The sequence below is a fragment of the Sturnira hondurensis genome, unplaced genomic scaffold (genome assembly GCF_014824575.4).
Source record: "Sturnira hondurensis isolate 20B ecotype Veracruz unplaced genomic scaffold, ASM1482457v3 Scaffold0021354, whole genome shotgun sequence".
In the NCBI taxonomy this organism is placed as follows: domain Eukaryota; kingdom Metazoa; phylum Chordata; class Mammalia; order Chiroptera; family Phyllostomidae; genus Sturnira; species Sturnira hondurensis.
Genome location: NW_028093985.1, coordinates 3,443,265 through 3,455,840, shown reverse-complemented (window position 1 = coordinate 3,455,840; position 12,576 = coordinate 3,443,265). Strand labels below are relative to the sequence as shown.

The 12,576-nt window shown below is 35.2% G+C and overlaps 1 protein-coding gene and 1 pseudogene across 1 annotated transcript in view; both read right to left on the bottom strand.

Moving 5' to 3' along the window:
* Positions 1-12,576, bottom strand: part of POLK (DNA polymerase kappa) — a 72,245-nt gene that overhangs the window by 29,684 nt on the left and 29,985 nt on the right. The window contains exons 3-4 of the mRNA XM_037032286.1: positions 8,838-8,957; positions 753-905 (exon numbers count right to left, since the gene is read on the bottom strand). Coding sequence (XP_036888181.1) covers positions 753-905; positions 8,838-8,957 — 273 coding nt within the window. The remainder of the gene's footprint in view (positions 1-752; positions 906-8,837; positions 8,958-12,576) is intronic.
* Positions 6,839-8,102, bottom strand: LOC118977347 (annexin A1-like; annotated as a pseudogene).

The following is a 12,576-nucleotide window of genomic DNA, read 5'->3' as shown; positions in this document are numbered from 1 at the left end:
TATTGAGACATTTTTTCCACTGCTCAAAACAGTTTTTGAACTGTCAATTCATATGCCTTTTAGTGAAGTTTTTTGTTTCACCTCTTCAACATCAGCAAAACATTTCCTTTTGAGGACATTTTTCATTAGGGGAAACAACAAAAAAGAGGGGGATAAAAAAAAGATGTTTGGGGTGATATCAGATGAATAGGGAGGGTAGGGCCTGGGGGTCATACCATTATTGGTCAAAAACTGCTTAACACTCAGCTCCATGTGGGCAGGTGTGCTCATAAATTACCCATCATGAAAGAGACAAGTACACTGAAAGAGTCTTTGAAAAAATTCACTGAAGCCAAACATGACCTCTCACAACAACACAAGCTGGCACACCGACACAGATGGGTTCCTAGTAGGGGAAGCCTGTACTACAAGGGCCCGCCCTCTAGAAGATGACTCTGTTTTTTGGGAGTCCTCCCTCATACCTAAAAAATATAATTTGCACCAGAAAGATACAATGCCTCTCTACCATTTACCGGGTTTGTAACTTTAGGGAAGTTATTAAACACCTCTCTGAGTTTGTTTTCTTACCTGTCAAGGAGAAACAAAAATCTGTACCTTAAGGGATATTGAAAGGATCCAGCAATTGTACACATAGAGCAACCAGAAAAATACTCAGTAAATTGGTAGAATTCAATAAAGTCTTTCCCCTTCATAAACCAGTAAGGCTTACTTGAATATATTATGGAATTTCCTTGTTGTCTTTATCTACTTACCAACATACTAGATGACCCTACAGCAATGGGTTTATCCTTCAGCTCTGGATTGTCCCTCATTTCTACCGCTGCATAGAATGCATCCATGTCAATGTGCACTATGGTATTGCTCAGGTCCCGGCTCTGTTCTAATTCCATTGCACACCTGTCAACCTTAATTTTCAAAAAGTTAATGAACTTTTGACAACATGATATTGTAACACTACTAATCATAACATTAATCTTTTACAAAGCATCTGTTTATCTGTTTCTGTCCATCCACCCATCCATCATTCATCTATCAGCCCACCCATCCATCCACCCATGTATGTGTATTTGCTTATTGTATTAAGGCTGATAATTGCTTTAATATTCACAAAGAGGCACTGTGTTCTCAAATACCATTCCCTACCAACTTTTACATTTCTTAATACCCACAAATATAAGAGGTACTTAAAATTTATTGAATGAATGAACTATTCCAACTGCTTATATCAAAAGATTCTACTGCTTTATAAATTTGGAGGACATACTGTAACTAAAAGTTTCAGTTCAGGTAAAATAAACAACTGCTTCCATCTGACTCATAATATTCATGTCTTAAAATAGCAATAAAGGAAATGAATAACAAAAGATTATACCAAAGTATATGTAAACATTCCCTCCGTAGAACTGCTTTTATAAGGCTAGAATTTGGTAACTGTTAGTCCACACAAATCAAATTGAAAATTTAAAGTGTAATTTATCCTTTCATAAAATTTCAATATATGTGCCAAATATAATAGTAAAGAGTATTAAATCGGAAAGAATTTTTTTATTTCTTTAGAGAAAAAGATTTGGATTGATAAGAAGAAAGAAATTAAAAGGGGAAGAGATAAGCAAAGTGGGGCAGTAAGAAAAGGGTGTATGTAGCCAACATACCCATTCCCAAGGTTCTGTTTTTGTAGCCTCTACTATAGAGGCTGAAGAAGCTAAATCTGCACTTTTTCAGGTTTCCTTTAGCTAGGGGTGGTTACGTGACCTTTTTGATCTACAAAATACAGGAAGTCAATAAAACTCATAAAATTATAAGAGAGATTAGAAAGCTATCGAGGGTGATGGAATACATAAAGAACACAGGAGAGTAGCTGGCACGTGGTACAAGTTCAATAAATGCAATCTATTACTAAAAGGATCAATGGCTAGCTGCGTAACAAAACAATAAAAAATTTAGGGGAAAACAGCCAGAAATACACAAGTCGGGTGATTGCAATAAAAGCAATTTCCATCATGTAGAAATCCCCACAGTAGGTTTCCTCAAAGGCAGGGAGTTACAGGGGTATAATTTAGCTTTTCCCCTTGATGAACTTGAAACTTGCTTCCAGCATTGCTTGTTAGCATCACAGTGAGCATTATAGTGACACTAGCTGCCCACCAGCTGCAGGTTAAGACTGCAAAGTCTCTTTTAGACACAATTGCACTGAATCACATTTGTCTCTAGCAGCCACAGTAAGACTCTGTGGAGGTTTGCTCTTAATTTAGGTTGCAACTCACTGAACAACCTGGGGTGCGCCCTGCCTCCTTTAGCCCGTTTCTCTGTCTAAAATGCCCTTCCTAGTTTGGTCACAAAGCCTTCGAGTATCAGTTTGGAAGTGTCTCTGAGACTCGACTGAATCTCTGTCCTCTGCACCACAGAATTTCATGTTCCCTTATTTGTTTTTCTGTTCTTACAATGGCACGTATTGTATTAAGAGACTAAACCATGAGTTTAGTACCTAAGAAGAGACCTTATCTCAGATAAGGAGGAGAAAGAACTTATCTGCCTTTAAATTCTTTCCTCATAAGAGAGAAGGGGGGAGGAAAGGAATAGAATTCACATAACTCATATATATATATGAAAGTTGAAAAAAGAAGGTAGTATTCATAGAAAAATTTTGGAGGAGTCTGATCTCATGAAGCAAGATACCACACCTAATAAATGAAACCTTTCAACATTAGTCTCATTTATCACATAGATTTAAAACAACTATTCTTCCAGTTCAATTTTAAACTACAGAATAGCAACCTGACATAAAAAAAAAAGATGTGAGCAAATCATGGAAACTAATAAAAACAAGGGTTTGAAAACTACTCTATATTAATCCAGGAAATATGCCTAAGATAAAGTCAATTGAGAATAAGAGCAACATCTGAAATATCTTAACCCAGAATCATTGGAAAGGAAAAAGATAATAAATAGAAAGCAAACTAAATCTCCTTAGACTCATAAATGAAGGCTACGGCAGTTTCTACTGCCTGGTCGATGCCTGTGGCAAGCTGTGCAGTTGCCAGAAGGAAACCTCCCCACTGATGACTCATCCGTTCCATTTTCCTTCACTATCTCTCGTTAGTCACCCTTCCCTGAACTCTTTTCTTTCCACATCTAGCGAATGCCCATCCTTGCTTTTTTTCAAGTTCCTTCTGCTGAAATCCTCATTCATGTTTTCCTTCCTTTCATTTATTTATTCCTTCCAAATGACTCCATTCTCACTTTCCTTACTTGTGAAGTGAGACTAAAGCAACCTCAAAAGGTTGAAATAATTAAAAGAGACACACACATAGTGAACTTATCCAGGGCTGTGTTAAGGGCTTAATGATAATATCTGTTATTTTGAAAGTACAAGTGACATTTACTGATTACATTATGTGACATGTGTATATTATAAGTGCTTCTTATGTTAATGCATTTAATGGCCAAAATCATTTTAAGATAATGATTATTATTCCCATTTCATAGATAAGGAAATTAAAACTCAGTAAAATTAAGTAAATTTGCCCTAAGTCATAGAGCTGGTAAATGTTAAAAATAGACCTGGAAATCAGGTCATTCCTACGTCTGTGCTCTTTCCATTAATTAATGCTCCCCTAAAATAGATTTTTAAAAATTTTATCACTAAAATAAGCTAAAACCAAACTCTGATGTAATATGTTTATATCCATATTACACCTTTTTAAAAATCCTTTTTTTCTATTACATCTAGGAGATATATATTTCACAAAATACTGTTTTTCATTTTCTTAATTAGTAGTACCCTAAAAATTGCTGAATAAATCTGAGTTCATAAAATCAATTGTTAAAATGGTCAAAATGCACTGATTTGCTGTGCAGTTGCCATTTACTGTAATATGGATATTTGTCTATTCAATTATGAACACAGGCTATAATAAGATGTTTTGGAAGCTACAAAAATGTGCCTAGAAGAAATCTAATGAGGATGGGGTTGGAGACATTTAGAGAGGTTCTGAATACATAGCATGGGAGTTCATGACTACAGAGATTACTTACATCAGCTTGATTGGCAATAGTTCATACTATCTTATCACACATAATAAAATATACTATTTGGAAATTTTGTAACTCCAAAATAGAAAAGCATTTCCTATGAAAACTTCTCTATTCTCTCAGAACTTCTAGACTCCTTAGGATTTCCTCAATCTCCTCCCACTTATACAAGTTTTTAAAAGGAAGCTCTCAAAAAACAAAACAATTTAACAATCAACACAAAACACATTTCCTGCCATTCCCCTTGCAAAATATGCCAGAAGCCTCCCATGAAATAGTCAGTAACAAAAACAGTAACAAAATCTGAACTTCTATTCCACAATGTAAAGTTATTTTCTTTTCCTCCATATTATCAGGATATTTAAAAATATGAGTTCTAAAATATGAGTATGGACAACAAAAAGCTGTATATTGCACCACTCACATGTATATATTTAACACTTAATTAAAGATATTTGTACACTATAGATCAGTAAAGCTTACCAAAAAGAGGTCTAGAAAGTAAATTGCTTAAGGATTAATGTCGATTTAAAAACAACATCGTCATGGACGGAATAGAATTTTTTTAAAAGCTTGATGAAATGATGCTTAAATTTGGTTAAAACAATGCATGAGAAAATATAATTTTTAAAGTGCAGTAAAGATATTAAACTATATTATTATCATTTAATAATTAAAATTCATGGTACCGATACAGGAAAAAATTCAACTGATTAGAAAAGAGAGTCCAGAAATAAATCCAACTACAATGAGGGTTTAGTATATGAACATGCCTCTTTGACTCAGTGGAGAAAGGACTCATGATTCAATAAATGATGTCAGGACAAGAGAATCATTATTTAGAAATAATAATACCAGTCAGGGAAAATATAATACTCACTACTTAAGAAAAAAATACAGCACACCTTACAGCAAAACAAATTCCAAAGAGACTATACATTTGATTGTAACAAAATCTATAAAAATATTACAAAAACATACAGACTTGTTTGTGAGGGATAACCTCTATGCGCAAAACCAAAGCCAAGCAAAAATTTTAAAAATACTGTTAGATGTTTACATAAACATTTAAAACTATATAGGGGGGAAAAAACTGCAAAGTTAAGAGAGAACAAACAGGAAAAATATTTACAACAAATGGCAGGAAAAAAGTCCTTAATATATAAGATCAATATATATTGATATTGATATATATCCTTGATATAAGGATATATATATCCTTTTCTTGATATATATATATATATCAAGAAAAAAGATGCAAATTCCTCTAGAAATGTAGACAGGAGTGTGCTTCTTTGGACTGCTAGTTGAACCCGCAAATCCGTTCTTCCTTCTATAGTAATAAGGTTGTAGCTGGGCACGTGGCCACCCAGCTGTATCTCACAGCTTCTCTTGCACTTAGGTGTGATGCAAAATTTAAATTCTTGTCAAAAGAATGTGAGCTGAAGTAATGTGTGCAACTTCTTTGTCACTGTGTGATAGCAAACAATTTGCTTTTGATTTTTCCCTTTTTCTTTCTTCCTTACTAGGAGCTGGAATATAGACTGTGGCTGACCCAGCTTGGTCAATGCCTGTGAGGATAACACTTCGGAATGATGAACAGCATGATGCAGAACTTGGGTCTTGAAATTACTGTGGTGACCAGAACTACCCAGCCAGCTGGGACTACTTATGTATTATGTGAGAGACAAAGAAATTCTTATCTCATTTGGACCATTATATCTTTGGGTCTCTTGTGCCAGTTACTTAGCCTACATCCTAACAAACAGAATAAAAGAGGAAATTCCCACAAATAGAAATATTAATGGCTAACAAATGTGTAAAAAGACAATTATCTTTTGTGATAGCATAGATGGACCTGGAGATTATTATGTTGACTGACATAAACCAGTAAAAGAAAGCCAAATACCATATGATCTCACTTATATTCAGAATCTGAAGAACATAAACTGATGTACAAAATAGAAACAGAGGCATGGATACACAGAACAGACTGACAGCTGTCAGAGGGGAGTGGGGAGGGGGTGCTGGATGAAAGTATTAAGTAAAATACACACACACACACACACACACACACACACACACACACATCTCACAGAGACCCAGACAACAGTGTAGTGATGTCCAGAGGGAAAGGGGGGTCTGGTAGGTGGAAATGGGCAAAAGGGGGATAAATGAAAATGAGGACAACCAAGAGTGTTTGCTTTGGGCAATGGGTGCACAGTGCAGTGTGCAGATGATTTCTGTTGAGTTGTACGCTTGAAACCTGTATGGTTTTGTGAACCAATGTCATCCCAATAAATTCAATTACAAAAAAGAATAATCTTTCTCTTTCATGACCAAAGGAGAGCAAATTAAACCAACCATGAAATAAGGTTTTGGACACTGTATCAGCAGAAAGTAAAATAATGATAAAGTTGATCAAATCCAGCTTTAAACATGTGAGGAAACCAGCCCTCTTATGCTGAAATTGTAGAAGGATTCAATCTGTGGTGAAATTCACAGGACAGGAGTGCAAAGACATATACATAAGAATCACTGTTACAAGGTTGTATCTAAAACAAAAAACTGGAACCAGGGTCGGTTAAGGTGAACTAATTATGGTGCCTCTGTCGAGTGGCATTCTATGGAGCACTAAAAATGACGCTTTGACAGACAAGTCAGTCTCCTGTCATGGTAGCAGACCACTTAACACAGAAGATAAAAAATTAGCTTGAGCTCTGAGAAAGTATATGTTTATTTTTTTTCCTGTAAAATCGTTTTATTTTCTGTTACATAAACATGTTTCATAGGTAATGTTACCATAGCAACCTATTTATGGGGTTTTAGTTTAGGATAAATAGATATGTTTTTAAAGCTTATCTCTGTTATACAGAGCTGTGACACAAAAATAACTTATAGGCTATAGTTTTCAGAAAGCCGTTAGCTAGACTACCCCTACTTTGAACTTTCCTATTTAAATCTGCAATATGGCATGAGAAGATATGACTTAAAAAATCTCCTGATCAAAAAGCTTGACATCATCACAGGAATAGTTACTGTCCTCCACAGAGAGCCACCAGGATTTTTTTTGTAATCTCCTTTGGTTTCATCCAGGATGGCTTGGCAGAGGGAGATGCCATACAGCTTCTGATAGCATGGTTTGCTATCATTCATGTCAATTTCAGAACGAGAAACCATGATCCTGATCAATGTCTTATGACGTGTTCCCAAACCCTTCATGGCCTGATGAAGCTTCTCAGCGAACACTGCTTTGTCTGTGGCACACTTCATGATTGTTACAAAGCGTTTGTCGCCTTTCATCTCCAGTTCCAGAACTTTGTTCACGTTGTGCTGACTGTACTTGGTGTATCTCTGAAACACTCTGCGAAGGTGGGGGTAGACTCTGGTGGTAAGAATGGTGTGGAACACGTTCACATCAGTCCCTTTTCTCTTTTCTCTTGCTTCATACAATGCCCTGGCATCTGAATCAACCAAGTCTTCATTTATGCTGAGATCTTCATCTGTCACCCTTAGCAAGAAAGAGCAAAGCCTTTTGATAATGTCCAGAAGTATCCAAGGTGATGTCCTTAGCCAGATCTCTCTTGAATTCATCTCTGTAGACTCTGTTAATTTCTCTGTTAGTTCTTGAGGCCAAAATTTCATTCAGAGTGTCTTCACCAGTTCCAAGACCCTTCATGGCAGCACGGAGTTCATCAGCATCAAACTGGGCTGGAGTTTTTAATAGAGCCAAAACAACCTCCTCAAGGTGACCTGTAAGGGCTTTCTTCAGAGTTTCATCCAAGGGCTTTCCGGTTTCCTGGAGGTACGCTGCTTTGATCTCCTGACGCTGTGCATTGTTTCTCTTAGTGAGAATGTCAGTGATGGTTGCTTCATCCACACCTTTAACCATTATTGCTTTATGCAGGGCGGCAACATCTGAGGGTGGATTGAAGCTGGGATAGGGGCTCACTGCTGACCCAGGACCGCCTTCGGAGCCTTTCACAGTATTGATATATTCCTGCTCTTCATTTTCAATAAACCAGGCCTGCTTGAGGAATTGTTACCATTGCCATTTTTAAAGAAGTTTCTTTTTTTCCCACCTCTTCCAAAGAACTAAAGAGAGATTCTTCTCTGAAAGTTTCTCAGCCAAAAGTATATGTTTTAAAGAATCACACATTACAGTTTGGTATAGAAAACATAAATTTATGATCTCAGCTCTATCATGAGAAGAATTTTATAGCATATCAGATTAATATTATAATTTTATCATTATGTTATAAAGTGCCTTGTTAAACTGAATCTGATTTGATAAACTTACCATAAAACATTGTGTTTTACCTTAAAAATTCATGCACATTAGGCATTCTACCCTTTAGGTGACATCATTTTACTGTAACACAATTATGTTTTAAACTATCTTTTAATTTAATTAGTTAACTTGTTCCTCCAAATCTCTTTTGCAAAATTAGCATTGCAGAAAACACGTCACATTAATCCTGTGACCCTTGCAGCTGCTTCATATGTATATAATAAAAAGAACGTAAGCTCTAGCTTTGCCAAATAATTGTCATATGAAGCTTGGCAAGTTACTTATCCTAATTAAGGCTCCTTTCTCTCTTCTGTATAACGAAGGTAATAATGTCTAGATGTGAGATCTTTATGTAAAGTAGAGCAATTTTAACAAAATGACGTATACATTTTTGTTTTATAGTATAACAAATATTTTATTTACATTTTATCTTGTTTTTATTTATAACATGACCATGATGCATTTAAACCATCAATTACTATTCTTCCATTTTATTTACCAAATAAATTAATACCTGTAATTGTGCTTTCCTTAGCTGCTGGCTGGTAATTTGAGCTTTTTGTTGCATCATATTTTCAATTCGTTGGTTGACTTGCTTTTCTTTCTTGAGCTCATTTTCATAAAACCTGGAGCCCTGTGTAGGAAGACAAAACAAGACATAAGAAAGATGTCTGAAGGAAAGCGTCGCTGTAGGAGAACCTGGAGGCTAGAGCAGAGACTGCAGAGTCTGAATGACTGACTTCAATACTTAACTTCACTACTTCTAGTTAAGCAACCCTAAAATTAATCTTGCTATGCCTCAGTTTCCTTATCTGTAAAATAAATTGATAAATGACAGAGTCGTTGTCAGTCAGTACTAAGCGCAGAATAAAGTAGATGAGTGCAGATCTGCGCTGGAGAAACACCAATGTGTCGTAGGCAGGATACTCAGGGCATATCCGGGCTTTAATCAAATGGCTCATCGATTATCTCCTTCACTTTTACTTTAAAAGCTTTTAAAAAAGTTTTCATGTTAGTCATTAAAGAAAATAACTTTTAGAAAATTATCATCCCATCACTGAACATATTTATCTATCCAATCATCAGGCAAGTAGACATTTGGATTATTTTTACTTTTTGGTTATTAGGAAAATTGCTGCAATGAATATCTGCTTACATGTTTTGTGTAGACGTGTTTTCAGTTCCCTTGGTTATGGACCTCACTATGAGTGAAATCTCCATGTCCTCCGGCAATTCCATACTAAACCTTTTGAGGAACTGCTAGATTGTTTCCCAAAGTGGCTGAATCATTTTACAACCCCACCAGCAATGTGCGAGAGTTCCAATTTCTCCACTTCCTTGCCAACATTTGTTATTGTCTGTCCTATTTATTATAGTCATTCCAGACTATAATAGTGTGAATAATAATCTCATTGTGATTTTAATTTGCATTTCCCCAATGACTAACGATGTTGAACATCTTTTCATGTGCTTATGGGCCATTTTCATAGCTTCTTTAGTGAAATGTCTGCACTTTTACCCATTTTTCAAATTGGGTTATTTGTCTTATTAATGAGTTGTGAGAATGCTTCATATATTTTGGATGTAAGCCCTTTAATAGATGGGTGTTTTACAAACATTTCACGCTAGTATGTTACTTATCTTTTTATTTTTTAATGGTGTCTTGTGAAGTGCAAACTTTTTGTTATTTGATAAGGTCCAATTTGTCAACTTTTTATTTTATTCACTATGCTTTTAGTATTGTTTCTAAGAAATGTTTGCCTAACTAAAGGTCTCAAAGATTTTCTCCTTTCTTCTAAGAGGTCTATTGCTTTAGTTCTGATATTTAAGTCTATTTTGAGTTAATTTTTTTGAGTATAGTGTGAGGTGAGGGTCTGAATTCATCTTTTTTTCATGTGGATATCCAGTTGTCCCAGCAGCATTTGCTGAACAGACTATCCGTCAAAAATGTACTTTGCCTCGGTACTTCTGTCAAAAATCAGTAAGTGGTAAAGATCTATTTCTGGACCCAGTTCTGCCCCATTGTGCTCTGTCTGGCCTTATGGTAGTCCACACTGTCTTGATAACTGTAGTTTTATAATACATTTTGAAATAGGAAAGTCAAACACCTCTTATGTATTTTCCTTTTCAAAACCATTTTGGCTATTTTAGGTGTTTTGCACTGCCATATAAATTTTAGGATCTGCTTGTCAATTTCTGCAGGAAAAAAAAAAGCCCCTGAAATTTTGATGGGGGATACTGTTGAATGTATAGCTCAGTTTGGGGAGACCTGCCTTAACAATATTAGTCTCCTTGTACCTCACCATTTTTTTAAATCTTTAATTTCCCTCAGCATTTTTTCTTTACTTTTCAGGGTATGTGTTGAAATTTCTTAGAGTTTTCTCTATATAAGATCAAGTCATCTGCAAAGAGATAGCTTTAGTTCTTCCATTCCAATCTAGATGCATTTCTTTTCATTGCCTGACCATACTGGCTAGAACATTCAAGACTGTTGAGTAGAATAGGTAAGATCAAGTATCCTTGCCTTGTTTCTGGTTTCAGGGGGAAAGTTAGTCTTCCACTCCAAAGTGTGATGACAACTACAGGTTTTTACAGATGGCCTTTGCAATGCTGTGGAAGTTCCCTTCTATCTGAAGCCTTTTTAGCATGAATGAGTACAGGATTTTGTTAAATACACTTTTTCTGCATCTACTGAGATGACAAGGTATTTTTTATTCTTTAGTCTATTAATATGGTGTATTATGTGAATTGATTTTTGGATGCTAAACCAAACTGGCATTCCTAGGATAAATCCCACATGGTCAAGGTAATCTTATTTTATATATTGTTGGATTCAGTTTGCAACAATTTTGTTGAGGACTTTCAACATTTATAATAACCTAGAATCTTCTCCTTCTCTGGTCTTGGTATCAAAGAAATACTGGCCTCACAGAATGAGTTGGTAAGAGTTGCATCCTTCTCTATTCTCTGGAACAGTTTGTGGAGTATGGGTATTATTTCTTCAAATGTCAGGTAACATTCACCGGGGAAGCCATCTTGACCTCCTCTTTTTTGCTTTTCTTTTTTTGGGGCAGAGGGTGGGGTGGGGTGAGAAGATTTTTAATTACTAAATTACTTTATTTATTATAGGTCTAATTAGATTTCTATATCTTCTTGAATCAGTTAAAAATGTTTAAGTTTCTATAAATTTGTCCAATTTATTGGGATTTATTTTAAATACATCCAAAATTCAGTAGGGGTAAGGTAGGTAGGATAGAGAAAACATTTGTAAAAATGTTAATGCTGGGTGATATTTACCCAGGGATTCAGTTTACTATTCTCTTTAATTTAGTGTATGTTTAAAATTTTCAGACAAAAGTTTGTGAAAAGTAAAGTGCACTGCTATGGAGAGGCTACAATTAGAAAATTCAATTTAGAAAGATTTTTATGATTTTTAAGATTTTGTAAACTCTCTCCCACACACATATACTAGAGGAATATATACTACTATATTTTATATGAATATAATATATATCACATGATACATACCATTATATGATATATGTATATTTTTTCTATGATGAATACATACATATAAAATGTATATGGAAGAGTAATGATTCAAGAATACCCAAGATACTCTTAAAAATAAAAAACAAATAATAGAACAACTTGTTCTAGCAAATATCAAGTCTTATTAAAAAGTATTTTAATTAAAATCATGTTGTATAAGTACAAAAACAGAAAAATAATCCAGCGGGTCAGGAGAAAGCACTTGAGATCAGAAGAAAAAGGGTAAGCTGAGAAGCAGGTTGTCCACAATGACTGTGTGCAGTGAGTGTATGTGTAAGAGTATATAGCGTGTGTGTTTGTACCCATGAGCTAAGGAGCAGCAGCGAGCAAAGCAACAACAGTGTAACTACCACAGATTAACTTGTTTGTATAACTGAGCATCTCAGGGATGAGCTGGTAGGATGGCGGGATGAAGACACAGCACTGTATTCCCTTTCATACTTTAAGTTTCAGACCATGTAAATGGAATACCTATTTTAAAAAATACATGACATCAAAACTTAAAAAAAAAAGAAGCTAAAAGACAGATTATTTAACACATGGTACCGGGACATAGAGAAGTGAGAGAGAAGATCTGATAGAGACATGTAGGATATCTGTAATATTCTAACTCTTAATCTGAAAACCAAGCTTATAGGTTTTATTCTTTTCTTCTTCTTTTTAAAAAAATTGCATGATGAGCCCTGGCTGGTATGGCTCAG